Source organism: Seriola lalandi, unplaced genomic scaffold (assembly GCF_002814215.2).
Source record: "Seriola lalandi dorsalis isolate HSWRI2012SDOR001 ecotype SW California unplaced genomic scaffold, Sedor1 jcf7180002054326, whole genome shotgun sequence".
NCBI lineage: Eukaryota > Metazoa > Chordata > Actinopteri > Carangiformes > Carangidae > Seriola > Seriola lalandi.
The window spans coordinates 697,476-723,855 of record NW_019524879.1 but is presented as its reverse complement, the minus strand read 5'-3'; the positions used below and the strand labels follow the sequence as shown (position 1 = coordinate 723,855).

The window sequence follows — 26,380 nt, the reverse complement described above, 5'->3', positions numbered from 1 at the left end:
CTTTACAGAACGTCATCAAAGGCCATCTTTAGGTTTTCTCCTCACACAGTTTGTGCCACCAAATCTAATAGTCAGTTGCGATTTGTAAAACATTAATTTTAATATATAAATGTTATTAAAATAACTCATATAGATTGCTTTCCTCCATATTCTTGTGAGACAAAGTCAAAAGTAACTTTCTGAGTGAAGTCCAAGGCTTTGCATGAGCTGCCATGTTCATCGCCCAGGCACATCAAAGCAGCTGACACACAATGAGGCCTTATAAGAGTGAGAGTCATGTTGGAGAGAATAAAGGAGGATCAGGGAGGGAAGGAGTCAAATGGGAAGAGAATGTGAAATATTTGTCCAATTGGCTTCAGAGAGCAGGGGAACTTGATAAATGGACAAGGTCTGTGTACATGTGCAATTAGTGTTTTTTTTGACAAAGTGGTGTGTTACCTTTACCTCTGACATTAAGCACCTTTTGACATTTCGTTCACTTTATCCTAATACCCACCTAACCTACATTTTGTTGCTGTGTTTTCTGAAGTTCTAGCCACATTGATCATAATGCTTTTAAGCGGTGATGCCTCCAGCTACAATTACCATTTACTAGTATGTCAGCATGAGAGTGAATTTGTGCAGTTCCTGAAATAAACAAGTGGAAATGGCTTTTGAGTGTTAACAATGTTCCTTGCTGTTATTATTACACTGATTGTACCAACTGCTGATGTCCAATTTTTGATACACCTGTTCACCTCTCTGAAAGTCCATCTTTCTTCTCCACAGATGAGCATGATGCGGTACAGAAGAAAACGTTTACCAAATGGATAAATGCACAGTTCTCCAAGGTAATGTAAAACATTGACTAGTTTAAATAGATGCCAGACTTGTACTGCAGTAGTTAAAACGCAGGAGAAAATGTAAATGTATTCTGAAAGCCCAAGAAGATGAGTTAATGATTCTAAAACTAACAAGTTTCATCTGCCTGATATTGAAGTGGGATGTGTTTGAAGTGAGACTGAAGTTTTGTGACTACATGCAGGTCATTTGAGCCCTAAGACCATCAGTCTATTTCTGATGGAAAACTGTCCCTTGATTTTTGTGCTTGAACCTTCTTGTCCCACGCTGAAGAGGGTGAATGGCCTGCACCCGTCTAGCTTTGCTGCTAGCAGAAGAGTAGAAGAGTACTAAACTGATGAGATATTAATTATCATTGTATAAATGTTGTTGCACTTAAACTGCAGATGGCAAGAAAATTACCATATCTCAACTTGATTTGTTAAAATGAAGCACAAAGCCTAATTGCAAATGATCAGAACAATGAACTAACACATTATTTTTCTTTTAATGCATGTCTCAGTCCATTACTCCACCCAGCAGCAGTTTCTGTCAGAGAGCTATTGGCTTTATGTGTGTGGTCCTGTTTTTATATTTCATTATTCTCATAAACACACCACTCAGAGAATTGTGTTGAATATGTTTGGTCGATTATGCTAACTGCTCTTGTTTAAATATTTGCAGGCCAACATAATCTCTGAACCTCTTAAACACTCATAGTTTCTCTCTGAAGCTTCTCCTCTGTTAGTTTATGTGTATGATAGTGGTTGTTACAACCTGCCAAACTTTCTCTTCTTCTTTTATATGTTTGACACTGTTTCAGATTCCTGTCAAACATAGCCATTAAAAGTAGCTGCATCATTTTCCGTGTTAATAGCCTAGATGGGGTTGTTGAACCTTTTAAAGACTTTTACATTGTATAAATATGATGGGAGCTAAATCCACTATGACATCTAAGTTTCCTCTCAATGACTCTCTGAAAGTCCCATTCAGAATATTTGTAAAACTGAGTTGATTACATGGTTGATACATTGCTAATATTTAAACTACTGTAAATATGTTTACATGTGATAGTTGATATGTTTATTTGTTGATTACTTGCTGCAACAACATCTGGATCATTGTTTCTGTTTTTTCCTTTTAGACAGAGAAGACGCCCATCAAAGACATGTTCTCTGACCTGAGGGATGGGAGGAAGCTGCTGGACCTGCTGGAAGGTCTCACTGGCACTGTCCTGGTAAGTTTGTGTTTGTGTGTATAAAGGTTTGCAGACCTTTTTGCCACACATCTTTAAGAATGTGGTCATGTGACCATGTGACCTTTTTAAATTCCTAAGATTTGATCGGCTTCAGCAGAATCATTTATCTTATCGATACTTGTGCATTGCAAACAGTGGCTGAAGGCTTTGGCACACGCTCTGGGTTTGAATTTATCTGGACCTTGAGCTGTGGCAGATGAAAAAACATGTTTGCTTTTTGCATTTTATCAATCTGGACAACACAGACGACCTTTGCAAAACATTGATTTAAAAGGATGGGTGGTGAAGCTTTTTGGAAATGCGTGTAATGAAATTACTGGAGCGTAGTGTTTTTATAGCCGAAGGGTGACTGCTGCATCCCCTCAAGCCAGTCAAAGCATATGCATTACCCAATGTAAACTCCACCTTCGAGTCAAATGTAAACAAACGAGCCACTCAGGGGGTCTCAGCAGATGTTTTTGGATCCTGTTTTCAAACACATTATAGCTCCAATTTCATTAATTATGCATAAATAAATGTTCTTATATTATTTAAGCCTTTGCTACTTTCTGCATCTTGGTATTTTGTGCATGTATGTTGTTTTCAGTAATTGAAAACACACATTCTAGTTTTTCCTCCACAAAGGTTTGCTCACCAAAGATTAGTTGGTTAAACTAAAACTTTGTGGACTATTTACCCAACAAACACTTTATCAGAAAAGGAGTTGATACATAGATAGATTTAAAAAACGATATTTTCTATTCCTTTGTATTTATGGCTTCACTGACCAACCACACACTTATGTGCACACATTTTTATTTTATGGGATATTAATTTTCTATCAGTGTCACCTTCCTGTCACCTCTTCAACAGCATATCTGCTCCCTAGCACCTGTAGCTATACTAAGTGCCAACTGTCTCTGTGCCATGCATGCAGGCACACACATGTGTACACACACACACACACACACACACACACACACACACACACACACACACACACACACACACACACACTGTCTGATACTAAAATACAATTTCTATAATTGGGTGCTAATGAGTGGTTGAGCTATGTGAAGACTTAAAAGGGATTTGCAGTTGGCAGCTATCCATCCTGTCAATCTTTTAATAAGTTGACTTGTGGGCACTGCTGATAGGGTAATGGGTGTGATGAACGTATGGTGAGAAACACTCTGCTGAGTGATGGCATACCTTTACTTCATGTAGCAATGAGTGCTTTTGTACATTTTATTTCCTAGTTTGACATGGGACTTATCGTGAATGTCATAGATTCCAGTTTACACTGAAACTCACTTGCTTGACAGTTCATCAAATCATCAGAGTAATGCATGGAGCAATTGATTTCAAAGATCCCTGTAGCTTTGTTATAGGCTAGTGAAAAGTGAACATGTGGTCAGCTGATTTCTGCTGTATTTCCTCTTCCTCAGACCAAAGAGCGAGGCTCCACCAGAGTGCACTCCCTCAACAACGTCAACAAAGTACTTCAAGTCCTGCATCAAAATAATGTGAGTACCTGGTGTTTTCTGCTATTTTGGTGTTGTCAACATCAGGTGCTGTTTGGTGGATACAGGTGCATATCAGTGGTTTTTGACCTGGTGCCATTGAGGCTGAAGAGAATGCAGGGTTTTTATTTGTACAAGACAATACAGTCAGAAAGAGATTATGAACAGTAAAAATATCTGCTGTTGTGTTTTCTTGAAGTAAAATATTTTTTGGCCACAATACATTTGACATAACCAGTGATTTGTACATTTCCAGCCAAGGTGGAACTGGCTTGATTCAAAGTAGTAACACTTCCTCTATCTATGGCCTTTACCCTGAATATGCCAGTTTGTCTACATTGTGTTCTGTGTATTTTTCTTTGTCTGTCTGCCTCCCTCGCTCCTTCGCTCCCTCATCCCTCCTCCTCTCTGTGCACAATGGTTGCTCTTAATGCTTTGACCTTATCAGTGGGAGATAAGGGGCAGGGCATGCTCCTGGGAAGTAACAGAGGCTGGAGTTTGCATGCAACCCCTGCTGGTTTCTCTCCTGCAAGAGCCAAAAACTGTCAGCTGGCTGTGAGGGCCAAGGTTCCCATGAGCCTTTGTGCTGACTGGAGAAAATGAAATAAGAACTTAGTTTATTTTAGATAAGTAGAACTCATAAAAATACATGATGTTTCTAATTTAAGTATAGAAACCACATTTATCATTGAAATGTGCTTGGCTTTGATGTCATGTTGTAACTGTGGAAAAACTTTCCACTGCACATTTAACATATAAAGCTGTGTCTAAAGAGCAGTGGTGGCCACAGGATTGAACAATGTGATACTTACAATGTTGAAATGCAAAAAAATAAGCAATATTTTTGGCTTAAATTTGGCTTTGGTGCAAAAACTACTTGGGTGGCACTATCATGTATTCCCTTGCTGCTTTTTTGGGAAAATCTGAGTTTAGAAACGTGGACACAGATGCAGTAGTATTATGTGCTGTATATGTGAGCTTCTGTGTGTGAGAGAGACAGAGACACAAAAGGAAAAAGAGAAGTGGTGGTGTGGTGGGATGAAGCTAATTGGAAGTAGAGATACTGTAGGGTCAAAGGTCATCTCTGCGGTAGCCAGACAGGTCACTTCATAGTTTGACCAGACACTTGACCTCATGTTCCACTCTGTGCCTTGATCCTATTCAAAATATTTATATGTAATCACACCACACTTAGGCCTCAGCCCATGATTGTTGTCCGATGAGCCTGCAGACACACTTTATACGCACCACTGGAAGGGTGTAGTTAGAGTGGTCTAATCCAATGTGTGGTGAAAATGCATGGTTGAAAAGTAATCAGCTTTGACAGTGTGGTCACTCATTAGGTTTTGAAGAAAGATTATTTGTACCATTGCTTGTATTATTAATTATTTATTTTTAATAAGTGTCTTTCTCGCTGTCTGCCCCCTCTCTCAGGTTGATCTGGTAAATATAGGAGGGACAGATATTGTGGATGGGAACCACAAGCTGACTTTAGGCCTCATCTGGAGTATTATCCTTCACTGGCAGGTGAACACACACACACACACACACACACACACACACACACACATGCTGTTCCTTCTATTCACTCACACCTTGCACATACACACACAAAGACTCATTAATATTTGCTGAGTGAAACTCACTGATGTTCCAGAGGGATCAAAAACGCCGATGATGGAAAATCAGTTTTGGTGTGCACACATGCTTATCATCCACTGCTTTGTACGTTTAACCTATTGAAATTTAAGCAGCCACTAAAATTTAAATAAAGATTTAGACACTGGCAGGTCTTTCAATATTAGTTTTTCATTACTCTTTCATTACTACTAGTTTACATTAATGTTACTTCTGTCACTGCATGCACAATGAATTAATTTTTATATATGTGTATGTATGTATATATATATATATATGTGGGTGTGTGTGTGAGTTTTGTGCATGTTACAAATAGCAATCCTGCTAAATTTCCATGTAATCATAGTGCACTGAAGTGGTGGAGATTACTTGTGTTTTTCTTATATAATTTCTTATACATTTTGAACATCCGTGCCAATCACAGTGGGCGTAAAGAAAGTAGCTAACCTTAATTAAAATGAGGAGAATACCTGAGTTTTAAGCAGTATTGTTTGTAGATTTCTCAGCAGCCTGATGCTATGGAAAACATATGTCCCTTTGCTGTTGCATTTATATGCGTCTATCAGCCTTATTGACCTCTTGCTAATAAAAGGATCATTAGAATAATATCACTTTCCATATCAACAGGAACCATATGCATCCAGAATAATGTAACCCACATTTTAGTAAAGCAATGGAATCAAAGTGTGAAGGTTTACTCTTGTTTATTCACCCATATTAATGTGTTGACACGGGTCCGTGCAGGTAAAAGACATCATGAAGGATATCATGTCCAACCTGCAGCAGACCAACAGTGAGAAGATCTTACTGAGTTGGGTACGCCAGTGCACCCGCTCATACCCAGAAGTCAATGTGTTGAACTTCACCACCAGCTGGGCTGATGGCCTGGCTCTCAATGGCATCCTTCACCACTTCAGGTGAGAAGGGAACTTAGACAAAGTGGTGGGAGCAAGAAATGTGATCATGGGAATGAACCTTTTTTACTGCTGTGATCTGTTAAAACAGACAAAAGGTTGAAGATTATCTTTCTATATTCATGTTTTTGTGTTTCAGCACATTGTTTTTGAACTGTGTTGTGTTGAAGCATACCAATTTTTCTGAGACTGCATTTTCCATACTTAAAAGTCAACTCTCATCTGCCATGTTGTGATTTTACTGCTGTGAGATGAAGCTTCTGCTTAAAGTTGACATTACATATTTGACATATGCCCTTTGACTCTGAATGTAAATCATACTGAGCGCAAACTGAGACCTTCAAATGCTTTCAAAAAACGAGGCCTGGTATTTGTGTGTAAGAATCTTTCTGTGTGTGTGTGTGTGTGTTTGTATGTGCGTTTCTGTGCATGTTAAAGTGTGTGTGACAGGGCGGGGGAGATTGTGAGGATACCCAGGGTGTGTAAGTGGCGGAAGGTCAGGTTGACAGGTCACCGCCTGCAGGGTCTGTGTACACTGCTTGACTTGGTCTGTTTACGCCTGTCATGTCACTGTTTGCACACGCTCGGTGTGTGTGTGTGTGTGTGTGTGTGTGTGTGTGTGTCTGTGTCTGTGTATGCTGTTGTGTGTGAAAGAAAGAGAGGGAGAGGAGTGTCAGGGGTGTTTTACCCCTTTCTGTAACCCCTTGTCCGTACTAGTGACATGCGTGCACACGCACACACACACACACACACACACACACACACACACACACACACACACACACACACACACACACACAGAGGCCTGTGAGCTATGAGAAAGGCCAGTGTTGGTTTAAACCTGGGCCAGGGTTTAGGTGGATCACTGAACACACACATTCCACACCCAACTGGCCTCAACACAAGTCCCCTATGCGCTACTCAGGGAAGAGTCGCCTGTATGCAGGGTGTAAATATAGGTTTCAAATACAATCACATTTTATGGTATGTACAAAATGCACTTTTTTTTATTGTGTGTATACAGCAGAAGCTGTGGTTCTGAAAAATTACATTGCAATGAACTCACTTGGTGGTTAACACATACACCTCAGCAGAAACATGTATGTCTTGATGGTTAATGAATGATCAGATATGAGCTTCATTTTGCAAAACTTCTGGAAACCTTCAGTGGTACTGTCTCCATGTTGCAGCTCTTATTTCTGATCTTCTTTGTGTTTTCAGGCCGAACGCCTTCAGCTGGGATCAGGTGGTCAGACTGAGCCCTGTGGAAAGACTGGACCATGCCTTCACTGTAGCCAAAGACCAGCTGGCTATTGAGAGGCTACTGGATGCTGAAGGTACTAGCACACTGAGTCACTATGAACACTTTCCTTTATTGTACATACAGGTATTTATTTGGGCAAGAATGACTGTTGGATGTTTAATAAAAATGACAATTGGTTATAAATGGAGATGCATCAACAGCTTTTTATAGTAGTGAAAAAAAAAATAGTTGGCAATGGAATTACTTTTTTTTACTGTCCAAAATGCTCACATATTAAAACACAGTCTGTGTTCACGAAGCCTACCTTCATGTCCTGCCAGCAGTTGGATAAACCCACCGTGGAGCAAATAACCTGGTGTTGTCTTTGGCTGAGGATTTGTAAGAAACTGTGCTGGCTCAGAATATTTTTCTAGTTCATGTAGCACCTGTGGTTGCTCAGTGTGCATGTACTTGAGCTGTCTAAATCAGACACTTCTTGTTATGTCATGACCGAGGGGCAGTCACACCTGACCTGTGTCAAAGCCGGGTTTAATCAGTACAACCTGCCTCAACCTGCCTCTTTCGTTCCCCATACTATCTCCTCCTTTCACCCTTAACTGCTGTCGCACTTCATCTGCCATGCTTCTTTTCTCTTTACGTAATTTTCACCTCTTTATCCCCCGCTCTCTTTTCCCCCTGCTCCTTATGCTTAATTTGTATCTGCAATCTTTCTGCCCTACATTCATCTCCCTCCCACCATCTTACCCCCTCTCTCTCTCCCTCTCTCTCTCAGACGTGGCGGTGCAGTTACCAGATAAGAAATCCATCATCATGTACGTGACATCGCTGTTTGCGGTGTTGCCCAAAGATGTGAGCATGGAGGCCATTAGAGAGGTGGAGACCCTGCCGCGCAAATTCAAAGCGGAGCCTGAGGACTCAGGTCCAGGCCCCAGCACTCAGGTAAAATATACACAACAGTATGTTACATGTGATACGATACAGAAGGTACAAGACTAGCTTTTAATTTTAGGGAAAAAAATGGGTTGGACATGTGGTTTTAGACCAAAGGGAGAGTCACCATACTATTCTCACAATCTGTAAAACTACTCACACAAAAGGTGCTCACTGGAGTCCATGGCTGCATCTGTTTTTCAAAGAATTCAAGGTGCTCTTTTATGTGCAAACTTGAAAAAAAAAAAAATCCACAGCTGGCAACCAGCAATGTAGACAGAAACACAGTGGGTCCAAACTTCAGGAATTTGTGATAGGAATTATAAAGCATGCTTCTTAACAAATAGTTGTTTTTCTTTTTATAAGTTTGGAACCAGATTCAATTCAGAACCAGTTGTCAAAAAAACAAACCTAGGTCACGGTTCAGTATGTTTTTAGCACAGCGGGGAAAACATTGGGCTTTTTCTTTCTATTTATTCGAAAAAACTTTAATACTTGACATATATTTTTTTTCTTGATTATTTCAAGTAAAATATTTATCTGCAAAACAAGTCTAGCAAACATACAAGCATCCCAGCTCCTTTTAAAACAACTGAAAAACTGTGGTCGCAAAAAAAAAAAAATGGAACCCATAAATACCTCGAGCTTTGCTGCTGTGTTGAGTTTCTGATAACATTCAGTTTGAAGGCCACAGTCCCTGTTATGTGCAAGCATAGGGAGTATTGCAAAGTGTCTCATTGTGTGTTGCCAGATAGAATGAGTCACTCCCACTCTGAAAAAGCCATCTCCTTCATTCTCTCCAGCACTGCTCATGAAAAGCACAGCAGGCACAGGCAAATAGGGAGCAGAGCCATGACTCACCACTCTGACATTAGCCAACAGACCGAACTGCATGCTGCTGGAAACACAGAGCTGTAAAGGGATGGAGGGAAATGAGGGAATAAATTGGTGAGAATGGTGTATGCAGAGAGTTGACAGGGAAGGTTGTTTGAGCATTAAAGATGTCTATGTGCTGGTGGGCGAGTGGCTTTAGTGTGTCACTGATGTGCACGTACTGTGGACATTTCCGTGTAAAACTTTATATGGACTTCCCTGCTGTTTCATTAACTTGTGATTGTAATCTATGCACATTTTAGCTTTGTCCTATTCATATTCTTTACATACAATTCTCACTCCCAAGTGAGGAAAAAACAAATATACCTTGATCAAATTGATAAGAATTTAATGTGCGCACTTTAAGCTGTATGCACTAGATGCATTTTTGGCCTCTCCCCGCCTGCTCTACTCTATCGTTTCAGAACATACAGCCCTGGGGCAGCTCGTTTTAGAGGTTTTTAGTCAGAAGTCAGAAAATCCCAAAAACCACCTCTTAAGTTTTTATTGTCCATGGGCACATACTTCACACACCCTGGAACGAGTGCTGGAAAAGTCTTTTTAAATAGTGCTCTGATTGGTCCAACACAGGGTTTACTTTCCTGGCACGCTTCCTCTCCCCATAGGAAGAGATGCTTAATGCTGAAACTGAGTGGAGGAAAAATAAAGGCTCTTTGTTTCTGATGCCTGTTTGGTTTATCCCTTAAGTCTAAGGTTCATAATACTGGTTCATGATGTTGTATAGGTGTTTTAAATTATGCTTTTAGATGATGATTGCTTTCAATATTCATGACAAGTTCAGTTTGAGGTGCAATGAAATTCATTACCATCTCTCAGGTTGGAACATCACTGATGATAAGTGCACTGGCGTGTGTATTGTAATATATCACATGCTCCAGAATCTCAGCTGCAAAAGTGATAAATGCACGGATTGAGTTGAGCAAATCATCTGGTGATAATAAAATGTTCTGTTGAGCCAGACCACAGCTATTTTACAGCGATTCAAGTCAATAAATAGACCAAGGCTGCAGTTTTCTCTCTCGCCCGCGCTCTCTCCCATGCCTGTCTTTCTTTCCCTGTTTCTCCGTCTCTACCAGACAACACTGGTCTAACATAAGGACTTACAGTATTTTTGTGGCTTATTCCAAAATATCCAAAAGGTCATTGAATATTTTCAGCAGGTGACCTTTTCATGAGTTTGCTACACACACATTACTGCTTTGTAATGTCACCCTGGTAAACAAAGGTTCATTTGACTGGTTACTTGTACTGGTTCCTACACACCCATTAGCATTTCTGTCATCCTTCATTTGGCATGGCTGCCACTGCAGAGATTTTATCTCTTGTTCATTTCAGCTCCAGAAAGATTTGTTGAGCTCTGTGAAACTGTTTTCAAACATTTCCTTCACAAAATGGAAACCTTGAATAGTTCAGTGCTTGACAGAGGACATCAAATATCCATGTGGTCTTTTGAGGTTGTGTTGACTTTGGATTTAGAAAAGGCTGGTTATGTTGTTTAGGGAAGTTGATGATGGTAACTGCACTAACAGGACAACTGTCACAGGAGGGTTGTCTTCACATGTAAACTGAGACCATTTTGTTACTTTGAATTCCAGAGTATAAAGTGTGAGGTTAAAGAGATTTCCTTCAGCTGTCTCACTTTAAATCTTGCGCTCTTTAAACACACTCTTCCCCCTCATGCTTAAAGCAATCGTTTCCTGTTCTCAAATTCAGTTTTTGACTCCTGCCCTTTTTAGCTAGTACAATCCATCTCTCTGACTGTACACCCAACTTTCCCCATGATACCAGTTTGTTTCAAACTTACTGCTATTCCTAGAATGAGGATTGACCTGCCCAGCGTGCCAGGGGCACCTCCCAGCATCCCATAATAGGCCAGCAGTTGTGTTTTTTTTTCTCAACTGAGCAGGGCAGGTCGCTCTGCATGCTCCAGAGCTGTGCAGGCCCCTCCTAGATGTCTGGTTCTATTTTAAAACTTGCCAGCTGATGTTCACAAATGAAATTCAGAGTAAAGGACAAATAGAGGTTTTGGGTAACACCATGTTTCATAGAAATTGTTGTCCTGAGAGCTTTATCTTTTCAGTTTAGTGATTTAATGTGGCAACATGGATGTGACATAATAAAGAGGCAAAAACTTGTTTTCTTTCCAATTTAAAGAAGTGGACTTGGCCCTGTATAATGACATTACAATAAAAGAATACATCTGTAAATGTTAGGCTTTGTAGAGTGCTTGTGCTTTCATCCCCTGCCTCATGTTTCTCAGACTGCACAGAAGGAAGAAACAGGCAGAAGCCCCCGTCCTGAGACCCCCAGCACCCTGACGGAGACAGAGGGGGAGATGGAGGGCAGCTTGCTGGAGGTGGACCTGGATAGCTACCAGACCACGCTGGAGGAGGTACTGACCTGGCTGCTGTCGGCTGAGGATGCCCTACAGATTCAGGATGAGGTGTCGGACGATGTGGAAGAAGTCAAAGAGCAGTTTCACACACACGAGGTAGGAGGAGACCCAAGCATGCACACACATCTATACAAAGGTTTACAAATGATAAGTTATGTGGTGCTTCTCAAAGGTTAGTAGATGACTGTTGGTAGTAACTGTCTAAAATTTTAAAACCTAGATGCTTAATTAGCTTTTCCCTAAATTGATGTAAACTATATATCAGCTTGGAATGAGACATCATATTGAAAGACCAAGTATTTGAGACAATGACACACTTACTTGTACACCAGTTTTTTGTCTTAGAACTGTCACTCTCCATGACGGATGTAACCCAAAGATAGAGGCTTCCCACAGCCAAACAGTACATGCTCCGTACATTATGGGCATGCCAGCAATCCTGCTTAGAACGGTGGCGCATAGTACCCCCACCCTATGGTGCCCTGGCCCAGAACTGACTCGCTTGCTTGAGAAGGCGTAGTTTCTGGGTCTGCATTTGTGCATGTGTGTAAAGGGGCTTTGGCTGGATTCCCTTGGCTGAAATGTGAATATTTGCGAAGTCTAATGTCTGGAATCCAGGTCAAAGCAGAAAGCTGGTAGTGAGATCGAGCGCAACAAGACCCAAAGCCTCTTTAACAGCCAGGCTTTTCAGGAGATCTAAAAAAAATCAATCCAGTTTGTTTCGGCCTGGTTGTTCACGTACTTACTCCAGCTTCTCCAGCAAAGCCTCATCAAAAACAATGTGCTCAGAGGTGCCGTCAAAAATGCTTACTCATCCAGAGAGCTCACAGAAAACAGACAATAACTCAGTTCATTGGCCTTCATGTAGCTGAGTACAAGAACCAGTAAAAAGCAGCTCTTCTTCGGGGCTCAGAAGTAACCAAACTCCTTCAGATTTACTCTCGTATTTCTTCTTGAAGCATTTATCTCTCCTTTTCTGTTGTACAATTTGCCTCAGTTGGCCACTTGATAGAGTCTGCCCTTCAGTTAGTGCTCACAGGCTCGTACTCACTAACGCAAGGGTGCACACGTGTTGCCCAGTTTTTCTCCAAGGTGTTTTTAAGTGTTAAACTGGGTGAAATTAGAGGGTGGAGAGAGAAACATGTCCAGATGTTAGTATGTACGTGCCCAGTGCCAGTACGGAGCCCCAGATTATATAAGCAATGGTTGACCAGGGAGTTAGACTGAATTTGGATTATGTCTAAGGGTATGCGTTTATACACTCTCGCTCAATTTAACTCACCTTGATTATCCCATCTTTTGGTTTGTTTCTAGCACACAGCCTGTCAGCTAGCCCAACACTTCAGATTGAAACTGTCAGAGATTTGATGTCAATTTATATATAACTATTATTATCATCATAATTATTATTTATATCACAACCATTTACTCCTACTCCCCTTTAAGGCCTTTATGATGGAGCTGACAGCGCACCAGAGCAGTGTGGGTAATGTGCTGCAAGCTGGTAACCAACTGATTGCCCAGGGAAACCTGACGGAGGAGGAAGAGGATGAGATTCGGGAGCAGATGAGCCTCCTCAATTCCCGCTGGGAGAGCCTCCGGGTGGCCAGCATGGATCGCCAGGCCAGGTAGATACACACACATATACACCTGCCTTGGTCCTGTAGTTGTATTGCAATTCCTTTGCTGTTGTTTATTTGCAAATGGAAAATGTTACCTGTTGATTTGTGTGATTTTTTTATCTTTTCTAAGAAAACTTAAGCTTAGAAATAGAAAACTTTTACAGATTTTTTTTTACAGTGTAGTGTGCAGGGACATCACATCATGAGCCACAAAATATCCAGTGGAGTAATTTTTCATTCAGTATCACTGTTTGACCCTACATATTTACGGGTTTTTTCTGTGAAGAATGTGCAAGGCTGCAAGCTGTTTGAAGGCGACACCTGATAAGCCTTGAGCTTCCCAAGGCCTAACAAATCTGATGTTCAATCTGTGTTATCAAGGTTTATGATGCTTCAGACTCACACACACACACAGACACACACGCATTCACACAGTCGTTTGTAAATTGTATTCATGATGTCCACTTGAGCATTTCTTGACCCTGATGTAAAAGTATATAGTGCTTGTGTGTGTCATGACTTAGTGTCCGTGGCGTCTGTATACAGCATTGCCCCTCGCGCCAGTGTTTGTGCTACTGTCAGGCAGCGAGATAACCAGCTGAACAGTTAAAGTTTATTCTACTGATAGCTTTCATTTCCTTTGTACCTTTACACACCCACTTCACTGTCTCCTTGTCCTTACTCTCTCCTTTTCTCTCCAGGCTCCACGAGGTCTTGATGGATCTTCAACAGCAGCAGTTACAACAGCTTTCTGATTGGCTGACACAGACTGAAGAGCGAATCAAAAAGATAGAGACAGAACCAGCAGCTAAAGACCTGGAGGTCTACAAAGAGCAGATAGAGCAGCACAAAGTAAATACAGCTTCCTATTGAAATATTTTCTATCTTGCATGAATCTCAATGAAGAATGGGTAATTGATTAAACATGGACCAGGCAGACTATAGAAGAAATCCTGTCCTATGTATGCTTGTTTCTCATGTTGATCCAGGTTGATGTGATACATACTGTATTTGTATGAATTGATCATGTTGTCAAAATTGATGCTGTAGTGTAATGAGTCGTGCAACGTCTCCATGGTTTCAACATAAAGAGTAAATACTTTTTGCTAGCTGTTAATGGGTAATATGTGACCTGTGCTGAATTCACTATTTGTGTTTCCGCTCAGGAGCTCCAGAACGACCTGGAGGCAGAGCAGGTGAAGGTCAACTCTCTAACACACATGGTGGTTGTGGTGGATGAGAACAGCGGTGAGAGTGCCACTGCTGCCCTGGAGGAGCAACTACAAGTAAGATGGCTTTTGTCATTTCAAAGAGGAAAGTCGTCTTATAGTACATGCAGTAAATTCTGTGCCTTTTATTTCCCACTCTGAAATAATAACATTGTACATTTTTGCCAAAATACAGAAATTATATTATTGTGCTTAGCTTTTTGTTGTCTGTTGTCTTAGTTTTGTGTCTGTAGATAATTTCTCTATGTCTATGAACTTTGGTTTAAAGGGGACCTTTACCAGGCCTTTGCGGCTTGTATTAATTTTTGTCTTCATCTTGCTCAGTCGTTGGGTGAGCGCTGGGCAGCTGTGTGTCGGTGGACGGAGGAGAGGTGGCACAAGCTGCAGGAAGTCTTCATGGTATGGCAACAGCTTCTCTCAGACCAGGTAGGACTGTCTAACAAACACATACATGATAAATGTCTTTCTTCACTCCCTCTAATTAAATGACCAGTTGTAATGAACCAGTTCAACACTTGAAGACTGAGCTATACTGAAATGTACCAAAAAGGTCAAAAGTGTCATTTAAATCTTCAAAACTGCTTGACTGCTCTTTCTATATCCCACTCCATGAAACAAAAACGTCCTATCAGTGGATAGTGAATCTTTCAGTCTTTCAGATCCGCTCTTGATAGCTTAACAAAAACATTTAAATTGAATCCTAATGTTATTAGATCTGCAATCCCTACATAGCCCTGAACACACTGTTATTTGAGTTGGCAATGTGTCTTTTGAATTAAGGACTGGACCGGATTGCTACAACAACACTTTGTTTTGTAATGTTTACTCAGTAATTGAACTTGATGCTGTTTTCCCCACCTCTTCTACAGAGTTTGTTCAGAGTGTGGTTGGCAGAAAAAGAAGAGGCTTTGAGTGAAGTACAGACCAGCAACTTTAAGGACCCAAGTGAAATGAATACTAATGTGCGCCGGTTAGCAGTAAGTAGAGTGCCAGCTCTTGGTAGTTGCTCTGCTGCAATTATAGCATTTGCTGGGTAATATGATGTGTTGTAAATGTTGGTGGCTAATCTAGTGAATGCCTCTACAGCTTCTTTACTCAAAAGAAAACGGAATAATGGATGTTGACCTAGACAGTTCAATACCAGCTGCAACAGATACTTAAACAATAACTGCCTTTAACTTGTTTTTTGTCTTTCAATCCTTTAGATTTTAAAGGAAGACATGGAAAAGAAGAGGAGGACTCTGGATCAGCTGTCTGATGCTGGACATGATGTGATATTGCTACTCCGGAGCGCTGAGGCGGGATCTAACATAGAGACAGACACAGAGGAGCTGGCACATAGATGGGACAACCTGGTGCAGAGGCTGGAGGATTGCTCCTTCCAGGTGTGTGTTCCAGGGGTTTCATCTTCACCAATAACTGTACTTAAAAAACAGTCCCAGTGACGAGATACCTGAGCTGGTCGAAAAGCATCAGTGCGATGATTTTGCAAAAACCACATGGCTGTTGAGCCTAACAAATTCAGCAGGTGCTACATTTCAGACGCCCTGGTCATTGTTGGAGAAGAAACTTGTAATTTAAAAGTTCAGTGGTGGCTACAAGCCACACTGCGCTTAAATCACCCTGGAAGAAGATGAAGTACAGCAAAGCTCCCACAATAAAATAAAGTTAAGTCGGCAGGAGTTGCTTAAAAACATGGCTCGGCTTCCTTTGTAAAGAAACCTTTAGACAGGCTCAACAATGTGAATGTGTTGTTTTGCCATTCGCAGTGGCAGGACAAAAGACAAAAAGGGGAAGTAGAGGGAGGTCCACCGATACGCTCAAGGCTCATTAGAGAGATTAATAACAAAAGGATTAAAAATAATCACTCGCCTCAAAAATAGTTCATAATTTTAGTTGACTGACAAAAATTTGTAATTTGAATTCAGTTTTTCAATCAAGCTTTCCAAAGAAAATTGTAAACTTTCAATTGAAGTCACTTCAGCCTTTGAGAATGTGTGGAATAGTTCTAACACCAGAAATTCCTATGCTAACTTAGATGAATGTGTTTCTCATCGACCTAGTAGGGTACAAAATGTTATGTTTACCTGCAGTTTTGCTTTGTCTACATGTCCTGTTTGTTTATGGTTTTGTCACTGTGGTTGATTTCTGTTCTCACTGCTAAGGTAATGGAAGCTGTGACAGATGCTGGGATGACTCAGGTGGAAGAACAAATAGTCGTGGACACAATTGCAGTGGCCGCAGCTGCTTCGATCCCTGACCAGGAGTTGGCCCCACCTGCTCCCCCTAAGAAACGACTGGTGGAGACAGATGCAGAAGTCAGACGAATGTAGGAGCTTGGACACACATGGACGGACTACACCTCCTTTGTCAAAAAAAGTGCAAGAATAAAAGACAGGCAAACACCCACTAATACAAACATTGTGTTCTTTGTTCTGCAGGTTTGAAAATAAGCTTTCTGACCTCCTGAGCTGGATTAAATCATGGAAGACGTCCGCTCAGGCGCTGGCCTCCACACACCCTGAAACTACACCTGACACATCAGACCTGCAGGAGAAACTAAAGGTACACCTGCTGAAGATACAGCTTAAAAAGAAACAAACCTGACTTAAAGTTAGAGCATTTGTTTTGAGAATCATGCATTAAATATGCGTTTGACCAATCACTTCAGGAGTTGGAGTTCGAACTCACAGCAAAGGAAACCACAGTTCGTCAAGTGATCCAGGAGGGACGGGGCTTGATGGACCAGTTGGAGAGAGGTATGAAAGAAGGAGGAGTTTGCCTTTGCTCATTGACACTGAAATTATACATTATTATACACAATAAACCAAATAATTATTCTAAACAAATCCATCCAAACTTTGACAACAGTCTTCTGAAGTGTACTAAGATGCTGCCTCATTTTTACCATTTCTCAGAGGCTTTAACACAAATCTTCCCTTTCCCTGTTAAACTGTGTTTGTTTTGTAAGACTTTACTACTTCTCCACAGCTGCTTGGTATTTTCTGTGTATTTACAAGTCCAAATTTTTATCATCATTCAGTTTTAGATGCCAGTTATTGGAACGTGTGCATTTGTGTGTGTGGAGTAGTAAAAATCTGTCAACCTGCAGGGTTGCTGACTTCATATAACTGCTCAATGAAATGAAGAGACACTCAGGAGTTTTATGAGTTTACACTGCTCTGCAGGCAGTGAGAGGTAGTGAAGCAGCACCACTGAGTTAAAGTAGATTTGTTAAACTCAACTTCTTTTATCCCCCGTTTGCTGTTTTCTCACCCGTGGTGTCTGTTTTCCAATTTTTTATCTACGAGTGTTTTAACCTCTCTTTCTCCCATCAAAAACTCATAACACAGGCTGTGACACAGTCAGACTAAATTATGTAAAAACTTTACTAAAAGTCCTAATTGCTTAAGTGCATTCATTGTGACGTTTTATAAATGTTGGCTTGTGTGTCTCTCTGTAGAGGGTTTGTGTGTGGACTCGGTGAGGGCAGACATAGACCTGATCCAAACTGAGTTGGATGTGTGTGCGAGAGAGCTGCAGGCAGCCCGTGAGCGAGTTCACACCCAGACCCGGGTCAGAGCAGTGTCTGCAGAGCTGACAGACCTGGACCGGGTCTTGCAGGAGCAGGACCGGTGGCTGGACTCCACCTTGGCTGTAGAAAAGTGTGACCAGGCCGAGCTGAGAAACCTGAGCGGAGAATGCCAGGTGAGTTTCATTGTCTCAGTCCGCAATTACCCCGATCTCCTGTGTGTGACTTTAATCCTGAATTTCACCTCGTCAATCCTCTTAGGTTGAGCTCATGCAGTTGCAATTATTTCACAGATATTCCATGCAGAGATGAAACACTTACTTAAAAAGACAAGTCATAAATTTTAAAATATTTATGGATGTATACAAGTTCAGAGTTGCCTGAAATACTTTCAAAGTCAGTGACATGTACACAGAGTAAGATGGATAAAACCCGCTCTGGTGTGTCCTGAAGTGTGGAGTTGATGTTTTTCAATTTGAGACTAATTCACTTGGAGGAGGGAGGGAAACCTTTCAGCGTAAAGCATGACTCCATCCAGTAACCTGTGAATTTTCTATAGACTAACATATTGTTGCAGTGTGTCTGCAGTCGTAACTTTTTTGCAGTTAAAAAATGTATTTGATTCTTTAAGATGACACTGACTGTACTCAATGGTACAAAATAAATAAAATACAAGCAAAACAAAATGCTGAAACATACACTTTCCATTTTGTCTCATCATTCTGCATCATTAAAAAACAGAAGTCAATGACATGTTTAAGAAACCCACAAATCATAGAGGCTGTAACTGTATCCCCAGCTGCTTTCAGTTCATTAAATGTCATTATTCAGATTTTTTCATTTTTAAGTCGAGGGAATAATTCTATAAAATTCCCCTTTCTGTCTGAATGTACAATAATAGCAAAAATGATCCCTGCTGAATTATCCATGAACAGTTATCTACTTTTAGGAGCAATCACAGACATCACAAATGGTGATAACCCCTCATTACATGCAAATCAGTGAACTTTCCCCTTCCTGTTGTCTTCCTCAGTCCCGACTTGCCCAGGTCACCGCACTGAGCCGGCAGCTGGAGCAGCTTTCTGCAGAGGCAGGATCACTGGGAGCTGTGCCCTCTCTTAAAGACAACACAGTGGTGGTATCTGCACATCATGCTTCCACCCTGCAGCGGCTACAGAGCAGAGAACAAGAAGTCAACAAAGGTACTTCTGCTGAACGGTGAAAATAATTTGTAAAATCAGCACAGAAGAAACCTGTTCCTAAACCCAGAGCAAGTTTCTCTGTTTTAACAGAACCATATGCTTTTCATGGGACCTGACAGCCGTGAAGCATTGTCTTATTTCAGACAGCTGCAGGACAGGAGATTTAAGCCTTCCTTAAGACAAAGACCAATTTCTCTCTCCTTGCTCTCGGCACAAAGCTTTCAGGTTTATATGGGGACAAAGAGTGATAGTTAAGTTCAGCAGAGCTCAGTCCCACAGTGGTTGTTTAAATTTGACATTAGCTTTTATATGAAACCTTGGCCAGCCACAAGTAATAGATGATGCCCTTATATGGCCTCCAAAATCTCACAGATACGTCAGTGTATATGTGAGCGATTGTGTGTAAGATCATGCCTCTGTGCCAGCTCCATCTCTACCTGAGGACGTGACTTGGACCTGGAGCAGCCTTGAAAATCAGTCACCGTTTTACCTCTGGAATTTACACGCGCAGCTCTGGGCCAAGAACAAGCCTGTAAAGGGAGGCTTAAGTGCGCTTCTCCTTTCCTGACCATAGGTGTGTGTGAGTGTGTGTGGGTGTTTGTGTTGCTTTGCCTCTTGGGCTTTTATGACTGTGAAGATTTGGATGAGAGCCAAGGAAAACCATTTTGTTTCTGCTTGAGGGCAGTCTACCTCTTGCTTGGGCCTCTCTCTATCACCCCCCCACCCCCACCCCCACAGTTACGCTCCATCTCTGCTCTTTGTGTATGTAAACATAGCCAGATTATGTAAGCATTAAATCACCTGGTAATTAAAACGCTGACAGAGAAGGAAAGGAGAAGGGAGACAGTTGAGGAGACGAGCAGGGACAGATATAAATTTAGTCAATCTGCATAAAGTAGGTTGATGTAGTTAAAAATTGGTACTACTTTACTTATTTATTTAATCACCTCTGCATTATGGGTAAATAACAGAATAACCATGGCTTAATGATGTATTCAAAATGTGTCCGGTATGAATGATGCATGACTTGGTTAAGAGAGCACAACTAAACTTACTTAAAGAAACATGCTGTCAAACATCAGGGATCCTCTTACAGCATGGAAAACGCACACACATGCACACACATACACACACATACACTGAGAAAGAAATCCCAAATCAGCTCACTGCCCCCTTGTGGTAGAAAACTTGATGCTTCAGACTTGTAGTAAAAGTTTTGTCTCTCTTTTCTCCCCCATTCTACACAAATCCCCCACTCCCCCCTTGTCTTGTTCCAGCCTTGGCCACCCCTGAGGCCAGTCAGATGGTACCGTGTCCAGTGGATGGTCTAGAGGCCAGACTGGCCACTCTGAGAGAAGGAATAGTAGACATCCCTACCACTGAAAGGGCAGTGGAGCGGGCTCAGGTGAGTAGTCTCATAGTCCTGATAAGAGTCATTTATTTTATGGCTCTCTGTGAAAATCATAAGTAAAGTCCATGGTAAACTTTCCACCAAACCTCATTTGAATATATAAACTACACATATCCTGATAACTACCAGACAGACAGATAACCAGGAATGAAAACATTAACTCCTAGGTGGAGGTTACCACACAAAGTATGATCTGAAAGTCTCATTGTTAGAATTATCCTATATTTTTTATGCTTTTAGATTGTCTTTGAGGTGCCACTTGAGGGTGTTCTGAGGGATGCAATCTGTTCTATTATTCTTCTTATTAAAATATTATTATTTAGTTTTCAGAATATAAATAGGAAAACAAACTATTTATATTTAGATTCACTTGTTTTTTTATTATTCTTATTATACTTATGATTTTATAATCATACCATTGTGGTTTAATTCTGATCTTTTTACATATTTTGTATTATTACTTATTCTGCAATTCATTGTTGCTACCTGTATTGGTAGGCCAAATATTTTTACTCCCAATATATCAGTGAGAGTGTTAATATCTGTCTGCTGTCATTTTTGTGTGGCACACAATAGGCCCTTTATCAGCCAGTCACTTCCCTCTGCACTGTATCAAACCTCTTTGTAGAGGGAGAAGGGTGTGGGTGTGTGCGTGTTTTGGTATGTAGTTTTGAGATATGTGTGTTGTTGTGTTTCGTGTGTGTTATTGTGTGTGTTTCTCTCCTCCTCCATCTTTGCTGGAATGTGGCTCAGTCCAGCTCTTGTTATCGTGGCAGATAGGGCATGGTGCCGGTTGCGGGGGGGGGGGACGACGACGACTTGGCACATTCTGGGCAGCGAGCCCATGCATGCAGCAAGGAGCTCCTAACAGCTCAGTGTGGAGCTGCTCAACCAGTCAGTCAGCCTGACAGCCACAACATACAATCGCATGACAACATCCCTGAGTCCTATTAGCAATTAGCCTAATTATAGAAGGTGATAATCATCTTCTTTGTAATCACTATACACAAAGGTGAATTGTTTTAAACATGTAAACATAGTTGACTGTTATCCTCCATTACAGAAGTGGTAGTACTTTAATCACCAGTGTGTACTTACCTGTGTAGATTTATGAAACAGTATGTACTTCACACGACTTAAATACTGTGAAGGTATGGGATTGCATTGGTTGCAACAACACATGACTGTCTTTGTACAAATGCTTTTATTTGAATGCTCTGTCCTTACATTGTTGTCACATGGAAAATTATGTACAGGAGGTTCGAGGAATTTCATTATATAGTTAAAGGTGGAGATTTTGACCATTAGTAGCTCTATGGAGCGATGTTTTGAGGAGCAGGTCCCGTAGCACACAGGTGATACGTTATGCTTAATACTATTCCACTGAACAGTTTCAGCCGGTTACACATATGCAGACATGGATGTTAATAATGCAGGTTTCAAAATATAAAACGTATCAGCTTTGCAAATGTTTAATGAGAAAGAAAATACATTAAGCATATTTGTAAAGCCTTGAGGATACACACAATGAGTTTTGGTGAAGAATTTTTCAGCCTGAGCTCTTGTTCACCTCAGGGCCTGTGTCTAGAGATTGAGCAAACACAGCAAGCCTCCGATCCAACAGAACTACAAAGATGGAGTCAACTCTCCTCCAGGGCTCGTGAGGAGCTGGGGACTCTGCAGTGTGTCCTGGGTAGCATGAAGGACTATCAGGTAGCTGTCATTTGTGTTATAGAAAACTGCTGTATGTTATGGTTTATGTCTTCACTGGATAAGAAATGAATGGTAATAATACAGTCGTTCAATGTTGTTGTTAGGTATGTTTGGTGCAAATTGAACGTTGGTTGGATGCGGTTCAGGAGCTGTTGTCTCGTGATGCCACGGGTTCGGGCGACACAGAGAGTCTACAGGAAGAGCTTAACCAGTGCAAGGTGAGAGGACAACAGATTTGAACATTCTGGTGGCAAAAACAACATGACTTCACTACTTAAAAGTTAATTTTTTAAGGCCACAATCTCTTAGCGATACAGATTTTGGATAGTTTTGCTTTGAATTTTGCTTTGAAAATTGATAATAATTGAATTTGGTTTGCATAACTGCAAAGTATTATTCCTAAAGTTTTTTTCCTTTCTCATAACAAGGAGTATGTGAATGAGATGGAGTCAGTGGAAGGTTCATTGAAGCAGATGGGAGAGAATGTGAGTGCTGTACAGGCAGCTACAGTCCCAGGACTGGCCAAGTGGGGGCAGAATAAGTTGGAAGAGTCGCGGGGCAACTGGGACACACTTAGCAAACAGGTGAAGGAAAATCTGAACTTCTGTTTGTTCTGTTTGCACGGTGTGTGGTTTTTTATGTTATTCATGGTAGAATTTTTATTTTGTGTGTACATACATGCATTCATTCACATAATTACATTGATACAGGATTAATTTGAAATCTCAGTGTCACCAGCTTAAACACAAAGTCGCATAGGTCTTGGTTTATAAAGTAAAGTCTTACATAAATTATTCTTACGTTTCTCTTACAAACCTGATGGCATATGCTTCCCTCCAGCTGCTGAGCCATCAGGAGCGTGTGGCGGAGAGTCAGGAGAAGCAGGTGAATCTGAGGAAGGACTTGGCGGAGATGCAGGAGTGGATGGCCCAAGTAGACGAGGAGTTCCTCATGAGGGACTTTGAGTACAAGAGCCCTGAGGAGCTGGAGGCATCGCTGGAGGAGATGAAGGTGGGTGTGACTGTTTGACCATTGAGTGCCATCTTTCTGTACAGGTCTGTTGTCATCGTCCTCCTCTCACCTGTCCTCATCTCTCACAGAGAGCTAAAGAGGATGTGCTACAGAAGGAGGTGAAGGTAAAGATCCTGAAAGATAGCATCAACATGTTGGTGTCCAGATCATCGCCGCCCGGTGGAGGTCGTGGAAAGGAGCTGACATCAGAGCTAGAGGGGGTACTAGCCAACTACCATAAGCTCTGTGATCGCTTCAAGAGCAAGTGTCACACTTTGGAGGTAATGTGTGTGTGTGTGTGTGTGTGTGTGTGTGTGTGTGTGTGTGTGTGTGTGTGTGCGTGTGTGTGTACATGTGTATTTGCGTGTGTGTGTGTGTGGGGGGGTCTTTCTGTATAGGAGAAAGTTTAAAGTTGAAGTTTTATTGTTTTTGAATCAAAATATAGATCCTGACAAATGAACTATACTGCATTCAGTTAAAAATGACCACCTCTGCTGTTTTAAAAATGTACTTGCACCACAGCTTACAGACAATGGGAAAAGTGTCTGGTCATAGTGGATTTAAGTTGTCTTTGAGTTTAAGGTTAAAGTGTTGTTATTGTATAAAAAGCTGCAGTGACACACAAAAATAATTCACAATTTTATGCATGAATGGCCCAATTTGTCCATCACCTTGCAGCTCCCATGGCTCAGTATTAGAATGACATGTCCGTTTATGGGATGTGTCATTTCTTCAGCTCTCTTTTGTTCATTTTCATGCAAAGAACGAGAGAAGCTGGAAGGGAATACTGGTGATTCTTGCTTTCAGTGCTAATCTGTGAGTGTAAAATCATAGTTTGGGGCACTGTTTTTGATTATCATCCTTCAGACTCTGCAGGGTAAAGGTCGAACAAAGCACTGAGTTGTGCTTATGCTCATGTATACTCTTTGCCTGAAGTCCATTAGTCACCATCCTGCCTTGTCCTTAGAGTTTTGCTGTTTAATTTGAGTGTAAGAGTCTTAAACATTTTTTTTTTGGTAAAGTGCCTCTCAGTGTTTTTTAATATGGTCCTTCAACACTGAAGCGAGGGCATTCTCAATAGAGCTGTCACTTTTTAGTAACATCATTTGTGTTTCTTTGGATGTGCATTTGAATTGAATGTGTGGGTGTGTGGGTGTGTTTGTGCTGTGTGTGTTGGGGTGTACTGTGTAGGAGGTTTGGTCCTGTTGGATGGAGTTGCTTCAGTACCTGGACATGGAGCAGACTTGGCTCAACACTGTGGAGGAGAAGGTCCAAGCTACTGACAACCTGCCGGAGAGCACGGAGACCGTCAATGAAGCTCTGGAGGTGTGCACGCACGCACGCACGCACGCACGCACGCACGCACGCACGCACGCACGCACGCACGCACTGTAATCACGTTAAATTCCTCGTACTCTTCTTCTTTATCAAATTTTCCCCTCTTGGTTCTTAAACTCTTTAAAGGAAAAATTTTCTGGGGATTATTAGTGTTAAACACATTTACCTACAGTCAGACTTGCTCTATAGAAGCCTCCCTCTGAGTGCAGCTTGAAGGAATTTTAAGGGTAACATTAATCATCTTAATTCCGTTGCTGGATGCCTGTGGGATCAGTAGCAGCAAAAGGAAAGAGGTTGCACAATCCTTTGACACAAGGTTATTGGCTACATAGTAAGACTTTTAGTTTGGGACAGCATGACACAAAAGCAAGTCCAGTTGCCCTTGATTACATTTTTCTTGGATCACTATTATTTCAGGTGCAATATGTTTATGTGCAAATTATCACATACTTTACATAAATGCTATGAAACTGGAATTACTGGATTACATTTGGAAAAACTTTTTTGAAAATGGGCTTATTCATTGAGCTTGGCTGCAGGCACCGGTCAACAGAAAGACAATAATGAATCTGACATAATCTCTGTTCTTACTTATTGTGGAAATTAGTTACTTTATAAATATGTAAATTATAATGAATAATATATTTAGACCATCAGTTCATATCTGACTTTGTTTTAAAATTATACCTATTTCTGTGGCTATTTTGAGAGGGGCTGCTGCTGGAAATGTAAGTAGCTTTGGTAAACTGTCACCACATCATTAAACATATATTCAAACTGCTTTGAGAGACATATAACAGGCCATTAGTTTGGGTAGGTAATCGAACGGTCCATTTAATATGTAACTACATGTTAATAACCTCATTGTCTTTGACTTTGTCATATAAATTTCTTCTGCTTTCTTTTGCTCTGCTGCTATATCTGTAGACTGCCTCCAGCATAACTGTCAAAGTCACTTTAATCACTGTGCTGCCTCTGTAACATCGCATAGTGATGAAGGAAATTGAAGACCCTTGAAGACAATGTTTCTCCTTCTCCTCTTTGTCCTTATATGTTTTTGGCTCTTTTCTGAGCCCCCACCCCCCACCCCCTCACCCCAACCTCGTTCTCTCACCCTTCACCCTTCCCAGTCTCCCAGTTTCCTAATCAGACTCACCCCTCTGGAGGGGGGCTGTCGCACTCTGTCTGTCCATTACCTCCGGGAAGGAAAAGCACATTTAATGACCCCCACATAAACAATGACTGCTGGATCCAAATAAGCGCCGTCACTTGACAAGCCTCTCTCTCACTTGTGTCTCATTTCTCGTTCCTGTTATCGTCTTTTTTTTGGTTTGCCTCCATCTGACACACCCACCATTTCTGCATCTGCACTCCATCTGTTTGCTCAGCTTTTCGGTCCTTTCTCAATCTTTCACGCATATAAACACACACTTTTTACTCATTTACTGGATTTGTTTTTCTTCTCCCGTGTTTTGTGTTCCTCAAGTGTTTGGTTTGTATCTGTAGCTTTGATCTGTGTTTTTACTTGTTCCTGCTGTCCAGCTTCTGATGTAAAACTGTTGGAACTGTGAAGCCGTTCAGCTTTCTTGATCTTTGTTGTGGCTTTACCAAAGGACTGTTTTATTCAATTTGACTCCTTCGTGCTCACTTCCTTTCCCTTTTTGCTTGAATTTTCAAATTCATTGCGCAGATATTTACCTTCTTCTCC

The 26,380-nt window shown here is 41.2% G+C and overlaps 1 protein-coding gene across 3 annotated transcripts in view; it reads left to right on the top strand.

The window, feature by feature from the left end:
• The window catches only part of utrn (utrophin), a 170,390-nt gene that overhangs the window by 17,744 nt on the left and 126,266 nt on the right, over positions 1-26,380 (top strand). For all 3 annotated transcript variants that reach the window (XM_023407066.2, XM_087174192.1, XM_087174191.1), the window contains 26 exons: positions 769-830; positions 1,964-2,056; positions 3,505-3,582; positions 5,014-5,106; positions 5,962-6,134; positions 7,353-7,468; positions 8,168-8,334; positions 11,480-11,710; positions 13,061-13,242; positions 13,938-14,088; positions 14,403-14,522; positions 14,790-14,891; positions 15,335-15,442; positions 15,671-15,850; positions 16,631-16,794; positions 16,907-17,030; positions 17,137-17,224; positions 17,929-18,173; positions 19,031-19,199; positions 20,477-20,604; positions 22,186-22,323; positions 22,428-22,541; positions 22,752-22,907; positions 23,164-23,334; positions 23,424-23,615; positions 24,526-24,660. In XM_023407066.2, coding sequence (XP_023262834.1) covers positions 769-830; positions 1,964-2,056; positions 3,505-3,582; positions 5,014-5,106; positions 5,962-6,134; positions 7,353-7,468; positions 8,168-8,334; positions 11,480-11,710; positions 13,061-13,242; positions 13,938-14,088; positions 14,403-14,522; positions 14,790-14,891; positions 15,335-15,442; positions 15,671-15,850; positions 16,631-16,794; positions 16,907-17,030; positions 17,137-17,224; positions 17,929-18,173; positions 19,031-19,199; positions 20,477-20,604; positions 22,186-22,323; positions 22,428-22,541; positions 22,752-22,907; positions 23,164-23,334; positions 23,424-23,615; positions 24,526-24,660 — 3,680 coding nt within the window. The remainder of the gene's footprint in view (positions 1-768; positions 831-1,963; positions 2,057-3,504; positions 3,583-5,013; positions 5,107-5,961; positions 6,135-7,352; positions 7,469-8,167; positions 8,335-11,479; positions 11,711-13,060; positions 13,243-13,937; positions 14,089-14,402; positions 14,523-14,789; positions 14,892-15,334; positions 15,443-15,670; positions 15,851-16,630; positions 16,795-16,906; positions 17,031-17,136; positions 17,225-17,928; positions 18,174-19,030; positions 19,200-20,476; positions 20,605-22,185; positions 22,324-22,427; positions 22,542-22,751; positions 22,908-23,163; positions 23,335-23,423; positions 23,616-24,525; positions 24,661-26,380) is intronic.